This window comes from Ursus maritimus, unplaced genomic scaffold (genome assembly GCF_017311325.1).
Source record: "Ursus maritimus isolate PB19 unplaced genomic scaffold, ASM1731132v1 scaffold_2, whole genome shotgun sequence".
Lineage (NCBI taxonomy): Eukaryota > Metazoa > Chordata > Mammalia > Carnivora > Ursidae > Ursus > Ursus maritimus.
In genome coordinates, this window is record NW_024424452.1 from 30554656 (window position 1) to 30574361 (window position 19706).

Sequence of the window (19706 nt, forward strand, 5' to 3'; positions counted from 1 at the left end):
TCTGCTTTACCCCGGAACTGAAGCCAGCTCCGGGAAATGTGTGTCCTTCCTTCTTAGAGGCTTCCCAGAGAAGACCCCCATGCCATACGTCAGTTGTGTGTTGCAGGGGGTTACGCACTCGGCCAAGTAGTACTTTCTGTTGTTGTCTGAACCGAACCCCTTATGATCACTGCCTCTGAGAAGCTTTCCCTGCCTGCCTTTTCTGATTGAGTCTGTGTTCATTCCCCCCAGATCCATTCTCCGGCTGCCCTGATGTGAGTCCTGCAGGGAGGCTGCCCACTGCAGACTGCCTTTCCATCTGGTTCCTGCTGGGGTTCAGCCAGAAGGGGGGCGCCCGCAGGAGGCAGAGCACAGGAGGAGAGGGAGGCTGGGGGTTTATGCTTCCGGCTCCCTCCCTCTCCTCTGGCCCTCAGTGGTGACAGCTTTGTTTTGTGCATTTGTTAATCCCAGAGCCCCTCAACACCCTCTGATCCTTTTTCTTTCCTCTTAGGACCCTGACAGGCATGTAATGCCTGCACTCCATCACCCTGTCCTTCCCTGGTTCAAGTCCCTCCTAGCACATACACCGTGTGTAAATATCTTCTTTCTTTGATGTCCATCTTCGAAGCTCTGCTGGAAACTTAGCCCCGTGAGGACAGGGCTGTTGATGTTCTTGTGTCTGGCTCTATCCCAAGGGCCTGGAACAATGCTTGGCATGTGGTAGGCGTTTAGAGAACATTCGTTGAATGAGTGAGTCGGGGCAAGTAGCATGGCCACGTGCTCATCGCTGAATTGAAGGGGCTCTACAGCGGGCACTGACCCCAATGCCTGCTTCGCGGCCTGTCTCCGTGATTTTGGTGGTGGTAGTGAGAAGGGAGGGCTCTGGCGGAAAAGAGCTTTTCGAAGGAATCTCTCTCTCCTCCCCTACAACTCCCCAAGCGCCCTTTGGAAGATCAGCGCTCGCTAGGCTGCAGTTGCCTGCCCTGTAAAATGGGGTGGGGGGGTTGGATTAGCTCAGTGGTTCTCAATGGGGGGCAGTTGTTTCCTTCTCCCAAGGAACATTTGGCGATGATTTTTGGTTGTCATGACTGGAGGGACGGTACTGGGGCATTTAGCGGGCAGAGGGGCGCTGCTAAACTTCCAACAATGCCCAGAGTGACCCACCCAACAGAGAATGGTCCTGACCCAGACATCAAGAGTGCCCAGGGTGAGACTCTGGATTGGAGTTTCTCCAAGACCTGCAGTCCCCCCGCCCCCGCCCCAATTCCTGTCTTGTGTTAAGTTCATCCCTGTGCCTCCTGCAGGATCTCTGTGCCCGAGACCTGGGCCAAGTTCAGCAATGACAACATCAGGCACTCGCAGAACATGCGGGCCAACTCCATCCGGCTGCGCGAGGAGGCTGAGAACCTCTTTGAGAACTTGTCGGATCAAATGTGGAAGCAGTTTACCCACACCAACCTGGCCTTCAGCGCCCGCATCTCCGAGGTGACAGACGCAAAAAACAAGCTACAGACACAGCTGGCGAAGGTAAGCGAGATGCGCACGCACGGGGACCAGCGTCCTCCTGGATGAGTCCTCACCTGCGTCGTGACAGTCTCGGCAGCATCTGGCCAAGCTGCCCACCCGCCCTTGGTGCTGAACCGGTCCTACCATCCCAGATCCAGGAGCCTGTCCCCCTGGAAGGGGCGGGACCATGAATATCCCAGGGGGATTCCAGCAGCTGGGGTAGAGCCTTCCCTGCTGCCCTGAGGATGTGACGATGGAGCTTGGCCTGGCTGTTAGCAGGGCCCCCAAGAGGCTGCTGACGGCCCCCATGGTTCTTCACTCCGTCTGAGGGCCTTGCAGCGGAACGTGACCAGTGTGTATGGGTGCCGTTGTCAGAACCCCAGGAAATGGGCCCGAGCAGCTCTCCACCCACATCGGCATCTTTGGAAATTTAACCTTTTGACCTTCAAAGGCTTCCACAGCATCAGGGGTGAAGGATTGCCTAATTTTGTCACTATCTCCTGCTACTGCCATATTCCCTGCCCTTTCTACTGCTGCTGTGTGAATGCAGCATGCTGTCTCACACCTCTGGGGGTGGGGGTGGGGGTCCTTTCTGCCAGATGCTTGCCAGCCACTAGGAATGAAAGGAGGGGCCATACAAACAATTCCCTGGTCCCTGCCCTCAGGGGACTGGCATTCTGCTGGGGGCTGTGAAATGTGCACAGGGCAAGGGCTTAGGGATGATAGTCTGATGGGGAGGTGGCAGGGGACTAGCCTTGAATTTGCATTCACAAAATGTTACAGATACAAAGATATGTTATATATATATTTGGGGGTGCAGTTGGTGGGCTGCATGCAAGGTTCAATGGAAATTGGACAGGGACAGTGTAAGCCCCCCACATACACCACCCTATAACCTCAGGTATGGAGGTGGCCAAGACAATGGAAGTTTCTAGGAAGAGGAAAGAACAAGGAGATGCATCAGGGTTTCTCATAGAGACCTTACATGGGGTGGCACAGGAGCAGGTCACTAGGGAGTTGGGCAGCCAAGGGATGGTGGGAAGAGTATTCCCGAGAGTGGCAGTGAGTGCAGCAGACATGTGTGTGTTGAGGTTGGAGCACGGGGCAGGCTCAGGTCCTGGTAGGTCCTGGTGAGAAGTCCGGATTTTATGCTGAGAACAGTAGAGAGCCTTAGAAGGATTTTAAGCAGAAGGCGTTGGGATCCACTCGCATCCTTAGGTGGATCTCTTTCCCTCCTGGATGGAACAGGGTTGCAGAGGTCAGGAGTGGCCACAAGGAGAGTGGTTAAGAGGCTCTGGAAGGTGTCTGGTGAGAAGGATGGCCACCCCTGCCACAGTGGCGGCATCAGACAGGAGAGGGAAGGGAGAGATATGAAATATCTTGAGAAGGCAGACTTGGCAGATGGACCTTCCCTCCCTCTTTGACTGAACATTTTTCTATTAATCTTCCCAAAACAGGGTTGAGAAACTTTTTTTCTGTAAAGGGCCAGGTCCTATTTTCAGCTCTGCAGGCCGTTCGGCTTCTGTCACAACGACTCCATTCTGCTCATGTAGACAGCCATAGACAGTATGTACACAAATGTGCACGGCTGTGTTCCAATAAAACTTTATTTGCAGAACTCGGCCGTGGGTCGGATGTGGCCCACAGGTTGCAGTTTGCTGACTACAAATGCAGTTTTACGTAGTTTATCCTTGCTCCTTCCACCCCATAGAGTGTGGGTACAAGCATGGACAGAGCGTGGTTACCCGGGTGTGAACCCTGGCTGCACCATCTCCGAAACCCTGGGCCATTTCCTTAACCTCTCTGTGCCTAAGTTTCCTCATCTGTAGAATGGGAATAATGATGGTTCTGACCTCAGGGCTGCCAGAAGGATTATCTGAGTCAATGTAGGGAAACCAGCTGAACCACAGTGCTTTGTCCACAGTAAGCACTGTGTCGGTGGCTATGATTTAACATATTTAGTTGGTTTACTTGTCCACGTCTCTCCAGGACATTGACCCTGATTCATCTATGTAGTCCCACTACTTCGTATACCACCTGGCACGTAGTAGACACCTTTAAATCGCTGATGAATGAGAGGACTCTACAATGTTGAGTTTCCTGTTGACACTTTTTAAAGAATGATCCATGAGTGAATTAATGCTTTCAATTTCAAGCCTTTTTTTTCTTTCCCTTCCTTCCTTCCCTCCACCCTTCCTTCCTTACTTCTTTCCTTCCTTCCTTCCTTCCTTCTTCTGGGGAAAAAAAATGTCCTATTATTGCAGTGAAATAAACATAGCAAAAAACGTACATTGTCTTAGTCTGATCAAGCTGCTGTAACACAAATACCGTAGACTAGGTGGGTTATAAACAACAGACATTTATTTCTCGTGAGTCTAAGTATCAGGATCAAGCCCTGGGCAGTTTCAGTGTCCGGGGACAGCCTGTTTCTTGGTCTACAGACATTGTCTTCTCCCTGTGTCCTCACACGGTACAGTGGGGAGGGAGCTCTTCCAGGTCTGTCTTATCAGGGCACTAATCCCATTCGTGAGCCTACTGGTAACCTAATCACCGCTCCAAGACCCCACCTCTTTTTACTGTCACAATGAGGATTAGGTTTCGACATGAATTTTGGGAGACACACACGTTCAGTCCCTAGCAACCACTATGAAGTGTATAGTTCACTGGTGTGAAGTACCTTCACACTGTTGTGCAACCATCACCCCCGTCTCTCTCCAGAACATTTTCCCATCTTCCCAAGCTGAAAAGAACTCCTGTGTTTAATTAACTCCGTGCCCATTAAACGACTCCCCAGCGCCCTGGCAGCCACCACCCTCCTTCCTGTCTCTTATAAACTGACCACTCTGGGTCACACTTCCACACGAGTGGAATCATACACTCTTTGTCCTTTTGCGATGGGCTGATTTCAGTGAGCAGTGTGTCTGAGGTTCTTCCATGTAGCCGATCGTGTCAGAATGTCCGTCCTTTGCAAGGCTGGATAGTATCGCATCGGATGTGTGTGCTGTGTATTCCTTCTTCCTGGATGAGGGGGATGCTGGGGTGGCTTTTTGGTTAATTGTGCAAGCATTTTCTCTCTCTCTTTTTAAAAGATTTTATTGATTTATTTGAGAGAGAGAGGGCAACCGCACACAAGCAGGGGGAGGGCCAGAGGGAGAGGGAGAAGCAGGTTCCCCACTGAGCATGGAGCTGATGTGGGGCTTGATCCCAGGACCCTGAGATCATAACCTGAGCTGCGGTCAGACACTTAACCAGCTGAGCCACCCGGGCGCCCCAAAGGAAGATCATTTTCTTTTGATGGGGAATTTCATATTGTGGGTCAAGCACAGTGCCTTGTCACATTTCGTGGCATGAAGTCTGAGGCCTGGAGGTGACTCGGGAAGCTTCTTTGTTGGGTCTCAGCGGCTGGTTTCTCATCTGTGGAACAGGGAACGAGAACTGCTACTTGATGACGTTACTTAGAGTTGATCAGCGCGTAGATTTCTGTGGCACCCTGAGCGCAGTGCTTGGCGCATGGTAAACATTCAATGAAAGGTAACTGTAAGCATTCATGTCATCATCAATGGGGAGAAAAAGGATATTTTGGGTGGCAGTGGGGCGCAAAGCCTTTTTCCTAAATTTCTCCAGGGAAGTTTGGAATTATTACTAACAGTCTCATCCACACTGATGAATTTTTGCAACTGTGTGGATTTTTATTAATATTCGTTATCTAATGACCAGCTGCTTTGCAAATAGGCCAGCACGCATGTGAAACACACCAAACCCCAGCCCGACACCACTGACAGTACTCCCTGAGTGAGGACTTGTCTTCTGGTTGGTGATGATCCCACACTGTGTTTTTCTAAGGCAATAAAAGGAGTTGATGGAACGAAAATAAATACATAGCAACCATGTCGCCTTTCAATGGTTTGCTTCAGCTGGAGGATTAGAAACGCTCCCTTTAAAATTTTAACTGTTAATTGTTGAGCTCAGCCTGCTTCCCCTTGGCAAGGAGCATTTCTGGAGAATTCTAGGCCCCCATCCTCACCTGTGCTGCAAAGGTAGAATCCACTTCAAAAGGCCAGGTCTATGTAGTTCCCCATGCGGACTTTGAATCCAGCAGGGGTTTGGAGGTGCATAGATAGCCTTAGCTGTTCACTGTGATCCTAGGGTTCCATCCCCAAAGCCACACCCCAAACCTTGTAACTTGGCCTAGACCTCATCCATGCACTTCATCCTTGCACTCTGGGGCCTGGGGTGTGTCCCAGGCATATTGACCTCGGCTAGAAGAGAGGCTGGTGACTTCTCTGGGCTGAAGCAGTTGATGACCTGGGAGCAGACTGCTGCCTTGAGAACCAATGCTTCCTGAGAGCTGCCCGGCCCTCCCTGGGACTCCAGATCAGCATAAGTCCCCACCTGTATCCAGCGACCCAGTTGAATATGCCTTGTAGGGGATGGACTCTTAATGTGGGGGAAAGGTGCAAGGGGTGGGGTATGGGGACACCGCTATAGAGCAGTGCTTATCCTGCAGTGTGGGAGCCAGGCCCTGGTCAAGGCAAGTGACAGCGGGTGTAGCTCGAGCAACAAAGTGGTTCTTCCTTCAATCCTGTTTCAGTCCTCGAAATGTTCTCAAGGGGAAGTCCTGATCGCATGCTAGAATGCCCTCTCCGCCTCTTTTATTTTATTTTTTTTAAAAAGATTTTATTTATTTACTTGATAGAGAGACAGCCAGCTAGAAAGGGAACACAAGCAGGGGGAGTGGGAGAGGAAGAAGCAGACTCCCAGCGGAGGAGCCCAATACGGGGCTCGATCCCAGAACGCCGGGATCACGCCCTGAGCCAAAGGTAGACGCCCAACGACTGCGCTACCCAGGCGCCCCTCTCCGCCTCTTTTAAACAGAGTGCCAGCCTTGGGCTAAGAACCTGGGACAGATGGCAGCATCTAGCCAGAGTTTAAATAACGGGGTTTTACGTGCATCTCGTTTCATGCATTTTTATGGTTATTTGCACTTAAGGGGAATGATGCAGATTTTCCACTGATCAGAGTGATACAAAGTTTTATTTTTGAATAAATGCTTTTGAGGGTTTTTTTGTAACAGTTGATTTATAGAAAAGATTGTTCATATAGGATGAGTGATGTGAGGGGGGTATGGTGGACATGGTTAGCGTGTTTGGTGGCAGCCTGACTCTTGGAAAACAGCAGTGTAGACCCGTGTGTGTCAGATAGTACTACGTGTGCAGTCCTGTAGATAGTACCTGGGTATGGCACTGAAAAGCTGTTCTGGCTGAGCAGGTCTGCTGGACCTGAGGGTCTGCGTTTTGAACCAGTGGCGGTGGGGGGGCGGGGGCCTGCAACACCACCAGGAGGATGTAGCCAGAGTGTGGGAGTGTGAGTGTTGGAGTGTTGCTTTTAGGGCGAAGTTGGCTTTGACAGACATCTGGGTGAGCAGCTGTCTCCTTCCCTTCTCCTCTCTCCCTCCCTCTCTCCTCCCCTATTCCAGACTCAGAGTATTGAGGGAACCAAATCCTTCCAAAAGGCAAACCTCAGGCATCCGATTGAATCTGATCTGCCCTCATTGCATTTTGTTCCCAAGCTTCCAAGCCGAGCCCAGTCATCCCCTCTCTGATGGATCTTACCCTGTTACCCAGATCGCCTCACTTGTGCAGAGGCAGACGTCCCTCTGGGGTTTCTGCCACCCCTCGGTCATGCGAGCCCTTGAGTCAAAATCACATTTTCCCATCTTGGATGTGAATGTAGTTGGAGCAAACGAGGACGCTAGGAGCAGGGGGTCAGGATAAGCCAGAAGCATAGCCTCAGTCAGGTTGTCCAAAGAGATAAGTCGGATTCTTGACTTCCTCTCAACAGCTCTCTCCTTGAATGTGGTGTGGGCCTCCTTGTAGTTAGAGGCAGCAAACAGGAGCCAGCTTTCCCCTGAGGACGCCTCCTGCTGCATCGTTTCCCTCTGTGGCTATGGCTTCCAGATGCTTCTAGAGGCTTCCAGTGGCTTCCAGGGGCTCTGACTTTCAGGTGCTCAGTCCCAAACCTTGGGGCCCACTTGGATGCCTCTCTTCCTCTCCCACCCCATGTCTGCTCCATCAGCAAATCCGGTTGGTTCTATTTTCAGAAGCTCACTGCTCCTCACTGCCCCTTCCTCCTCCACCCTGGCTGGGCCTCCACCATCTCTTGCCTGGATTACCGCTATGGCCTCCCTGCTGCCCTGTTTGCTTTTGATGGTACCCACGGATTAGCTGGCAGTTAGTTAAGAGGGCATTTGATTTACAGAGAACAAAAGTGCTACTGCTTTAGATTTCTCAGAAATCCTTGAGAGTTTGGCCTAAGAGTACAGGTGACAGGCTCTCTTTGGGTAGCACCTGCCAGTGTCCATGGGTCACCATCCTCTCCTTGACTGGGCCTCTTTGCATCACTGCTGACTGGAGAACTCAGCAGCCCCTCACCTTTGCAAACCCAGCGCCTCACGAAATGCATGGTGCACCAGGCATGACGTAAATGCTGGCTGGGTGGTTTAAATCTGAGCACAAACACTAGGAGTCCGTGGGCTGGACTTGGCCCACCTATTCTTTGGCCCTTTTGGCTCCCCTTAGGTGCATGTTTTTTAGTGTACAATCTGAGAAGTTGTGACAAATAAATGCCATGAGGCCACCACCTCAATCAAGGTAGTGAACATATCAAAGGTTTCCTTGTGCCATTTTCTCATCTCTTTCTCCACCTCACCCTCACCCCCCACAACAACCAATCTGCTTTCTGTCCCTATAGATGAGTTTGCATTTTCTTGACTATTTTATAAAGGGAAACATACCATATGCACTTTTTTTTTCATTTGGCTTCTTTCACTCAGCATAATTGAGAGTCCTGGTTTACTCCTTATTGTTGAGCAGTGTGTGTTGTGTGGATAGTATATTGTACGTATCCACCCCTGGTATGTATTGTATCCACATACCTGAATTTGCTCATCCATTCACCTGTTGAAGGACATGAGGGTTGTTTCCGGTTTGGGCTGTCATCTTCGAAGCTGCTATGGACATTCATGTCCATACATTTGTATGCACTCTCATAGAGGGTTTGTTTTTGTTTTTGTTTTTAACATTTTGGCAAAAAACAGAGATTTCACATAAAAGTTCAGATTTCCAGAATCTCTAGAGAAATGGGTAGCTCTAGCAACTCTGAGCTCAGGTTTCTACAGGGGAACAGCGGGCAGGAGCTGAGTGGGCACTGCATTTCTTTGCATAGGGCCTGGGCCCTCCAGTTTGCCTTGGTGTCACCACCACCCCTGTCATAGGCCACTGCACTCATCTGCATTACTCGCCTGGGTTCCAGTAGGCTCATGCATCGGCACGTTTTGCTCCACGCATGGGAGGAAATGCAGGAAAGCAGATGTATAAAGCAGTCAGGCATGGGAAGAGTTTAACAGAACACAGAGGGACTATGAATTTTAACCTTGAAAGCCTTTGTTTCGCTCTGAGGTGTCTTTGGGGTTTTGCTTTCCAAGTGGTCATTAACACCAGCAGAACACCCTTCCCTGGGAGGCGGTGCCAGGGCAGGAAGTCACAGTGTCTGAGGGGTGAGGGCCCAAAGCCTGCGATCTGAGCACCCCAACTCCTACTGCCAGCCCCTCTGTTTGTCCAAGGAGGTCTGGAACCCATTGTGGAGTGGGAAATACTTTTGTGCTTTGCAAGCAGCCGGATCCCATCCAGCACCGGTACCCGCAGCCAAGCTACTGACGGCTCTTTCTAAAACTGGCCCAGCCCAGGGGAAGTGGAGCCTGCCCGCCTGCCCCTGTGGCTGAGGGCAGTCTGGTGAGGAGGGGCGGGGGCCAGGCCTTCAACATCGTTGCAGCTTTGTGAGAAAATTCCCCTTCCAGATGCTCACCATCAGCCTTTCCCACAGCACGAGGACTGGAAAGTGATGCTACTTTGCCTTTAACATCTATCTGACAGCGAGGCATCAAGTCTCGGGCAGGCTTTGAACCCCTAAAGACAAAAGAACTTAGTGAGACTTACCCTCTCTTCCCCATTTTCTCTCTTGTTCTGGTACCTTCTATTAATGGCGAGGGAGATTGGTTTTCCACTTGTGGCAATAAAACAGATCCCATTTCAAATACATTTGTCAGAGGCTGAAAAGGGAGTTGATTTGAAGAAAAATATGAAATCACTGTACAGATGGTAGGTGGGTATGGCAGGATAACTCAGGAAAACCTCAGGGCGGCATGTAATAGGTCTCTGCCTGACACCTTTGTGCCAAGAGGAATCAAAGACTCACCTGTGTCACGTGGGCATAAGTCTCCTTGCTGTACCTGGGCCACGTGTGCCTGAGGACACCCAGCAGGAGGGGCCCACGAGAGCTCAGGTGCGGGCAGTTCTGAGGGCAGGGTGATGGGGGGGGGTCGGACTGTGTCACCAATTATCTGTCCTCAGTGACACTGAACAAATGGGAGAGAAACTGCTGGAATCAGGAAGAGCAAGCCGAGGTCCGGAGCTGGGAAGGTAGCCAACAAAGGCAGGAAGTTGGAGGGACCAGACAGGAGAGGGGGGAGGGAAGGGGAGAGAACCAGAAAGGCCCAGCTGGTGGTGGGCAGTACAAGTGAGGCTGTCTCGGGCTCACTTTGCGGCCACCACCAATACTCCGGGAAGCTCTTCCTTCCCCCCTCCCATCCGCGAGCTTCAGCTGGTGTCAGCCAATCATATGCTTCTTCAGCTGGTGTCAGCCAATCATATGCTTGAACTGGAAGCTGAGGGTGGGGCAATCACTGGGATTGGTTGCAGCTGAGACAGGAAGACTATAAGAGGCTGCCTGGTGGAGGTGGAGAGTTGCCTTGGTCTCACCTGGGTCCCAGCGGTTTCCTATTTCTTCCAGGTAGTGGCTCATCCGCTTATGGGTCCTTGGCTGTATGCACACTCGGGACCTGCTGCCCGACTTCATGTACACTCCATTGCATCTGCTTACCTTGTCCTGGTCCAGATTCCCCCAGCCTTTCCACATTCTGCTTCCCCCATGTGTGAGCCCCATGGTGCAGGGCAGATGGCAGCGTTCAGTTCTGGCCCTAGAACTTCCTGGCTAAGTGGCCAAGGCCCCCTGGCTTCGCCTGTGTGCCGTAGTTTTCCCCTTCTGCAGAATGGGAGCAGTAATGGTTGGCAGATATTTGTGAGAATGACAATAGCTGTGTTGGCCACCGTGCTGGCGCTCCATGAATATCAGCTGGAAAGATGGTAAAAAGCCTGGTCTCATGTCTGATGTGGAGGGAGGAGCAAGCAAAGTGGCAGAAAGAACAGGTGTCTGGAGTCAGAAGACCAGGGATGAATGTTGGTAGAGCTGAGAGATCTCGGGAAATTAAGTAACTCCTCTGAATCTCTGAGTCTTAATGTATAAGGCAGGAGTAATCCTGCCAGCTGTGAGATCAGAGGGGAAGGTACAGGTGAGCGGTTCTCGAGCTTGGCTGCACACTGGGATCACCCAGATGCCCGGGTCTCACCTCTAGGGATTCTGATTTAAGTGGTTGGGGTGTGGCCTGGCTATCCAACCTTTTAAACTTCCTGATCCAAGAGGTTCCAAGTATAGTGTTTCTCAGAGTGTGGTCCTTGGACCAACAGCATCAGCATCACCCAGTACCATGTTTGAAATGCAAATTCCTGGGCTCCATTCCAGCCCTTCTGAATCAGAAACTCTGAGGTCCATCCATCTGCATTTTAACAAGTTCCTCTAGGTGTGTCTCCCAGGTGTAGACATGCAACAAATATTTACTTCCCTCCCTCCCTGAAGCAGATACTCACTTAGCACATCTGAGGATCCAACATGAAAGAGACAAGATCTCTGCCCTCAAGGGGGCTTATGTTCTAATGGGGGAGACTAGTTTTCAAAAATAAACACAATTAAAAATTGTAATACATGTTAAGGAGACGCTTGAAGACCTGAGCTAGTGGATTCCCATGGATTTTCACACTCACACAAGTGTCCCCTCTAGCAGGGAGCCTCCGCCAGTTTCTAATCCCCTCCAGGAGTTGCAGGACCCCCGACCTCAGACGGCCTCTCTGCAGCTGGTGCTTGCATTGGCTTGGCACTGTCTGAAGGCAGCTGGCCACCTCTGGACGGCAGTGACTGGGAGCCGGCCTTAGTCAACATCTATCCTCCTCCTCACCTGGGGTGAATTTCCTCCCCGGTGGCATTTGCCAATGTCTGGAGACGTTTAGGTCATTACAACTGGGAGGGCGGTGAGCTAACAGTTAGTGGGTAGAAACCCAGGCTACTGCTAAACACTCCACAAGGCACAGAACAGCCCCCAGAGCAAAGAAGTATGTGTCTCCAAGTGTCAAGGTGCCACGTTCAGGACACCATGCTCTGGAGATCTCAGGACCTGAATTTCTGGTGAGGTCACTCTGGAGCACTCCTGTCCTTTCTCTCCTTGCTTCTGGGCTTGGCTGCACTTGAAAACCTTCCACCATTTGACCAGCAAAAGGATTCCAATCCGCCTCTCCCACCCTGAGCTGGGAAAGCTGCCCTTGAGCCGGGCACCTCCTTGGCTTCACGCAGTTTGGAAAACAATGAATTTGCGAGGTTGCACAAAGCAGCCGCAAGCCTAAGGCTGGCTGGAACTGCTAAATCCATTTTTCCCTCCACATCAAAAATCCTTTCCTGGCCTTAGACGCTTTCTCTGCTGTCACAAGACACAGGCAGATAGTTTTACATGGCAAACAACCCCGCCAGACCCATCCCCCCTTTCAAAGCCTCTGGGTGGATTTCTGTTCCAGCCAGGAATATCAGCGCACTTTTCCGCTGAGCTGCGAGGTTGGTTTCGGCCGAGGCAGACCTGGCAATTGTCTTTCACACCTCACACATGGCCAGAGCCCATTTCCAGCATGGACCTCACCCTTTCCCCATACACGGGGCTGGGGTGGGTGCTTGGGCTTTGCCCTCATCTGCTCCCCTGCTAGAGCTGAGGGTGGCTGATCACAGTCTGAGTCTGGTCAGCCATCAGGCTGCAAACAGGAGAAAGAAAAGATTTCACTCTAAAGACTAAGCTTACTGTGAGCAGAGGGGTCTCCGTGGTTTTCTTGTGTTAAGTCCTCTTTCTCTCCTGCAGCCTTATAAAGAAGGAATCCTTTTTAGCCCCGTTTTACAGATGAGGAAACCAAGGTCGAGTGACTTGCCTAAGGCCTGTCCCACCCCAGCTAGTAGATGGCAGGGCCAGGATTTGCGTCCAGGTGTCTTGCTGCAGAGTTCCTGGTTGGAGTTAATGTGAACATCCCCCCACTCCCCTGGGGACAGCATAAGACTACTAATAATGGCAATGGTTAATAATAACAGGCAACATTTAGGGATGCCTGGGTGCCTCAGTTGATTAAGAGACCAACTCGATTTCGGCTCAGGTCATGGTCACGGGAGGCTCTCTGCTCAGCGGGGAGTCTGCTTGAGGATTCAGTCCCTCTGCTCCTCCCCCTGCTCACACGCAGTGTGTTCTCTCTCCCTCCTTCTCTCTCTGTCTCTCAAATACATATATCTTAAAAAAATAAGAACAGGTAACATTTAGATGGATGACCCTTCAATGGGACACTTTTGCACCCCAAGGGGACATCTGACAATGGGGATGTTTTTGTTATTATGACTTGGCAGGGGAGGTGGCGGTGCTGACATTTAGCGAGTGACACAGGACGCTACTAGCATCCCACAGTGCACAGGGCCACCCCTGCCACAGACAGTAACCCAGCCCCTGATGTCAGGAGTGCCAAGGTTGAGAAGCCCTGGTCTCCTGGCATTAAGGCTTGGCCAAAAAAAAAGGAAAAGAAGGAAAAGGTAGTAAATAGGTAGACGGATGGATACATGGATGGACAGATGAACAGACGGAAAGTGCTCTGGTTGAGAAACCCAGATCTAGAGCGTGCTTGCTGCGTGCCAGCCATAGTGCTAAACATGGGGTGCCTACATCAATCCTCATGGTCACCCTACTGTTATCTCCATTATATCTCCATTATATGGTTGGGGGTACTGAGGCTCGGAGAGGTGCAGTGATTTGCTAAGGCCACATGCTCAGCACTTTGGTGTTGGCATTCGAATGCAGGCTGGTGGCTTTCACCTCTCTCTTCTAGGAGGTTCCTCCTGATCTGAGGGGCTGGGCAGGCTGAGGTCTGCGAAACATTGCCTCTCCCCACTTGGTACGCTCCCATCTGTTACCAGTGCTCCCCATTTTGCCTTTCGAATACCCCTATGACCTTGTTCGTCCCATGTCTCTCCATCCCGCCTTGGTGTGGGTCCTCTTGCCTCTCCATTGCTCATTGCCCTCCTGCTTCCCACCTTTGTTTCCTCTGTCTGCCCTCCAAATGGCAGCCAGAGAAATCTGCCTCAAACTACAGATCCGAGCCTGTCCTCCCACCTTAAATTTTAATGTGCATGTGATTACCTCAGGGTTTCGTTAAACCACAGATTCCCTTGGTAGGTCTGGGGCAGGACCTGAGACGCTGCATTTCTAATATGCTCTCAGCGTCCAGTAATGCCGGTCCACGGACTGCATTTTGAGTAGGAAGGCAGCAGAGAAATTCTCTGAATTCAGGAAATCTCAGAGGACCAGCAGCCTTGCATGACATGGGCTGCTTAGGGTAATCAGGACTTGACTGTGTTGGGCTACAGCAGGGGTCTCCAACTTCCGGCCCCAGGGCCAACCCTGCCCCCACTCGGCCTGTTTTTGTACATAAAGTTTTATTGAAACCCAGGATCCCTCCCCCACCTCTGTGCATTACATGTTATCTGCGGCTACTTTTGTGCTACCAGTGCCCGAGTAGTTGTGACAGCGACCAGATGGCTCAGAAAGCCTGAAATATCTACCACATAGACCTTTACAGAGAAATCTGTCCACTGTCTGGAACATCTTCAAGATGCTCCGGAAGGCCATGTACCAGGACTCCCTGACATCTGGAGGGGGTTGACTTGAAGACTTAAACACAAAAACATGTACACCAGAGCCATCCCTGCGGCTAGCAGGTCTCAGGCTGGGTCCCAGGGAAGTGGCTCCAGGTGCACGGAGAGACTGATGAGGGTTTGGGGTGTAGAGCACATCGCCTGATCTGGGAGACCGAGAGGACCCTAGCCAGCAAGGGAGCATGGGCCTTGGTCCCCATGTGCTGGGTAAGGAAATTGCCTGTGCGGCCCATGGCTCTGAGTGGGGGTGTGGGTTACACAGCTGGTTTGTGTTAGGGTTTGGATGGGAACCTGGTCTCCTGACTTCCTGCCAGGGCTCCTACCTCCAAGACACCCCGCGTGGAGGCCCCTGTGGCTGGACATCTGTCTGGGGGCGGGGGTCGGTTAACAAAAAGAAGTTTGGTTGGGGGGTGCTGGGAGGATGTGGGCTGCCGTCTGCCGGAGGCTGGCTCCCTCTCTGAGCCACATTCCAGAGGCTGGGAAAGAGGACATTCCTCCCCTCCTGCACAGGCTGCCTTGACCCCTAATATCCAAATAAGTGGGTTAATGGAGCTTAAGTCTGAGCCCTGGCCTGGAGGTCTGAGGGAATTTACGATGCCTGCGAAGACAGATCCTGTCAAATGAATCTCAGTGTCCTGTTGTCTTACAGTAAAAAAAAAAAAAAAAAGACCAGTGATCCCAAAGGAAAAATCTAACAACCTGAACATTGCGGGATGGGGGTTGGGGATAGAGTGGGGATGCAGGACAGCCCCGTGGTGTGTGCCAGGCACTGGCCTAAGCACTTTACACACGTTATGTACTGTAATGCTCACAACAACCTTGTGGGTACATTATTGTTACGTTATTTGCACATGAGAACCAGTGGCCCACCCAGTGTCTGGCTCATGAAAAGGGGCTACTCAGTGAAGGGGCTCAGTGGATGTTGAGGACTTGATTGCATGAGGCACAGAGAGGTTGAGTGGCCTGTTCAAGGTCACACAGTGAAGAAGAGCAGGAGCTGGCATTTGTACCTAGATCTGTGTGACTGCGGAGGTGCTCAGTGGCCTGAAGTGACCTGACACTCCCCACCCCCCATGCACTGCATGTGGAAGCTCAGGAATCCCCCACAGCCCCGGTCTCACAGCCTTGACTGGCAGGCAGCCTGCAGCAGCAGCTTGCAGAGCCCAGAGCTGGGGCCTGGGGAGCGGAGTGTGGTGTGGTGAGCCCTCCACTGCCACCACCTCCTTCTCTACTGAGTTCCAGCTTCCAGCTTCTGGGCCAAGGCTGCTGGGGCTCCTCCCATGGGGTGACCCCCTGGGCCAATCCTGCAGCGACCCGCCCAGCCTCGGGTGAGCTGGGCTGTGCGCTGCCCATCCCCGGGAGCCTCTTCCCCCTACTTGGGCTTTGTGGGAGTAAGAAGGTTAACACCCCTAGGGCCTGCAGGAAAGGGGGTGTTTCTGGGGCTCAGGGGCCAAGGAGAGAGGAGGAGAGAAGAAGCAAGAGAGAGAGAGATCACTCTACCTGGCCTAGGAAAGATGGGGAGGGGGCACGATGACTTTCGTGTGGCTCTTTCCAGGGTGTATTTGTAGGAGAAACGCACACACATGTGTGCACATGCTTGCTCTGGGAAGAGCAGGATGTGGCATGTGTGCTCTTCACGTGGCTCTGAAGACGTGCATATGTGTCTCCCAGTTCTGCGTGCCAGGCCGTGGGGGGTCTCCTTCCAGGCCTGCCCCCAGTCACCAAGTCTCCCCTCTGTGCAGTTTTCCCATTTCACTGAAAAGGCTCAGAGAGCCTAGGACACTTGCTGAGGCCAACCAGCTTGCACTAGGATTTAGATACACTCAGGTAGTCCAGTGCCAACCTCTGTCCTCTTTTTAACCAAACACCCCGTGGTGTGTATTAGTCCATCGTGGGGACAAGTGTTCTTTGGGCACTGATGAAAGTCCCCCCGCCAAAGTGCCTGGCACCCAGTAAGCACTATTTCAGGTGTTGGACATTCGTTATTATTATTATTACTCTGTTCCAGGCGTTGACTGGTACAAGCACTGGGGATTCAGGAGTGAGCAAAACAAAAGTCCTTCCTCACTTGGAGCGTACTTTCTGGTTAGGAGAGATGAGCAACGTTAATGAGTAAAACACATAGTATGTCAGCTGGTACAAGGACTATCGAGAAAATAAAGCAGGGGTTTGGGCATTTGGGTGTGCTGGCCACTTCGGGGCTTGCAGTTTTAAAGGAAATAGTCCGAGAAGGCCTTCTGGGCATTCTAGCCACAGCCTGAAGGAGGTAAGAGAATGAGCCATGTGGATGTCTGGGGAAGGAGCATCCAGGCAGAGGGGACAGTGCAAAGGCCCTGCGGTGGGAGTGTGTGGGTTTGATGAGGATGTAGGGGATACACTATCTCTGGGAGTAGGCGGGTGGGTGACTGCAAAGGGAAGTGGAGGTGTTTGGGACACTCATTCTGTGTGCGCGTGCCTGTGCGCGTGCACGTGCATGATGAACTTAATCCCTTTACCGTACTCCGGCCTTCCTGCCAAGGCAGCCAGCCTTGATGTACAACACCAAACCCCCGAATGGGTCATTAACCCATTTCCTTCCCTTGGAGACTTTCAGTGTTGGCCTGTCTCTGTATCACGTGCACCCGTGGTTCCTGACTGTGACTGCCCTTTTGAATTACTCGGGGGGCTCCTGAAACCTCTGATACCTACACCCAGGAAAACAGAACCTCTGGGGGAGGGGCCCAGGCGTCTGATGATTCTAACACACAGCCAAATTCAGGGCGCCTAGGTGGCTCAGTCAGTTGAGCGTCCAACCCTGGATCTCAGCTCAGGTCTTGATCTCAGGGTCTTGAGTTCAAGCCCCGTGATGGGCTCCATGCTGGGTGTGGAGCCTACAAAAAAAAAAAAAAAATTAACATGCAGCAATTTGAAGAAACAATACACTTTACTATCAGATGGTATTTTATTCTTTAATTGGCTTTCTCCCATTAAAAAAAACTAAAGTTATTTTAAAAGGAAGCTTAAATCTGGTAGGGTTGTGGGAACGTTTTCCTTTTTTGACCTCAGTGAAGAGAGAGGAGTTTATCATACTCCTCACTTCTTGGTACATCCTGTTTGTAAAAAGCTTTTTGCTTATTTCTTGTTTCCTTTCTTTTATCCCCATACTTCACGCTCGCTCTCTTTCTCCCGTAGACGACTTTCCCAGAGATGACCGTTCTAATTGTTGAACGTGGCTCTCTTGGTCGAGAGGTATTCTTACTAAATGTCTGTGGCTGTGGTAGGTGCGGGGATTTTTAATTTTCTCAAAAGGGATTGTGTAATACAGTTCAGTCTGTTTCCTTCTTTTCTCACCCTGTATAGTTTTAAAGACCCAGGCTTGGTCCTACCCATGCCTAATCCTCTGCCGCTAATGGCCCCCCGAAATCCGCTGCAGCGCCCATTTGCTGTCTTTTACTTGTCCTTCTCCCTGGTCAGGGGCACCCATTGCCAGCTCACTGCCCGTTACAAGTGACACTGCACTCAACATCCTCGACGTGGATGCTCCTAGCAGTCTTGGGATACAGCAGTTTTACCCAGGAGCGGATGTACTGGGATATGTGGGTCACCCTCTTAGAGTTGGGGCTCTTCTCCCAGGGGACATTATGGAATTTGGGGTCCAGGGACCAGGCTGGCCTGGAGCTTGGTTGGCCAGGCTGGCCCTTAGAGCCTATGCTGGCACCAAGCAAACCCTGAACTTCCTCCTGAGCGCGAAGTTCAAGGCTGCTGTGTCTCCAGCTCTTGCCCCTGGTCAGTCCACTTGGTCTCTGCCTCCCGGTCCTTGGAGATCACATTCCTCAAACTTTTGGAGACTGCGTCATTGCACATGGGACTTCTAGAGCTGCCTAGGCTGGCAGGACTGGGGTGGGGGGCAGGGGCTGCCCCCAAGACAGAATGAGTATATGTGTGTGTGCATGTGGCTTTTTTCTCCCTTCTAACGAAAAGGATCCTGGCTGTGAGTGATAGAGGCTGGGCATGTGGCTATGGGGAAGAGTTTTGGCAGAGTACAATCACCTGGGCAGATTTGCTTTGGGTGTGATTCATCGATCGGTTGTAGAGTGCCCAATTCTGGAAAACCCCTACCTTTCTGGAAAATCCACGGACAGGCCCGCTCAAGAAATGCCAATGGGAGACAGGAGGTGGCGACTCGGAAAAACAAACACCAGTCAGTCCCAGGACACACACCCCCTCCCCCAACACCTCCAGATGCCAGCCCTGAGGACATGGGAGGTGGGGGACGTCACAGGGGCCCCTGGCCCTTGGCATCCTCATTTGGTCTGTGACTGCTCCCCTAGCTCCCCGGCTCCCCTCCAGTTCTCTCACCTGCTGTATCTGCACCTGGGAGACAGTGTGGTACAGGGTTTCCCAAATCCAGTCACCCCCAGGGCCACCTTCCCAATTTTACCATATCCACAAGCCACCTGGGGTAATATTTAGTTTATATTTCGGTGTAACGCCAGTCCCTGAAAAATGCTTAAAAACACATTCATTTAAGATGTATTTATATCCCTTGTGTCAATGGAGAACCAACAGCCCTCACCTTAACTAGAGAGTAGCTAGAAGGATACACGGAAGGCAGAACAAAACTGTTAAAATGTAGCTACAACCTGTTGCCCGCAGAAGCCTCCGGATTCCTCCAGGGCTGGCCCCCCTTCCTGGAAGCGGTTGGCAGGCTTGAAAAAGAATTGATGTATTTCACTTCTCCTGGAACTGCTGTTCATCTCGGGGTTGTGTCCTGGCCCCTCCGCCGTGCTCACGAGGGGGCTCCCCGAGAACAGAGATGAACTTGTATCCAATGCCCCTCGCGTGGCCCCGGCCCCCCACCAATATCCTGCACACTGAAGACATCCCATAAGGTTTTTTTGTTTTTGTTTTTTTTTTAATCGAGAGAGGGTGGCAGCAACTTGAACTTCTGTGATGCTGAAGAAAGCACTTGGGGTTGTAGGAAGCACTTGTCGGCGCTTACTAAGAAACGTGTATTGTGTATAATAAATGTTTGTTGCACAAAGGAGCAGTGAATGAGTGAACTCTCCGCTAGAATGTAAACTCCACCAGGACAGGATTTTTCCATCTGTTGTGGTCACTGCTGCATCTAATTCCTAGAAGGGCTCTGCACCTAATAGGTGCGCCGTGAACATTTGGGAAAGGCAATGCGGGAATCGACGAAAACTGTAAAATAATGAGCAGGGGGAAGAAGTGATTGACCCCCTAAATGAGTGTCAGCACTATCCCTAGACTCGAGAGACAGGTCTTCGGTCAAGTTGCAGGCTCCCCAGTTGCCAGCCCTGAGCTGGGGACCAGGGGATGAA

The 19706-nt window shown here is 51.6% G+C and overlaps 1 protein-coding gene across 4 annotated transcripts in view; it reads left to right on the plus strand.

The window, feature by feature from the left end:
• Positions 1-19706, plus strand: part of TEKT5 (tektin 5) — a 49921-nt gene that overhangs the window by 24778 nt on the left and 5437 nt on the right. For all 4 annotated transcript variants that reach the window (XM_008696900.2, XM_008696902.2, XM_008696901.2 and 1 more), the window contains exon 7: positions 1284-1506. In XM_008696900.2, the coding sequence (XP_008695122.1) occupies positions 1284-1506 (223 nt within the window). The remainder of the gene's footprint in view (positions 1-1283; positions 1507-19706) is intronic.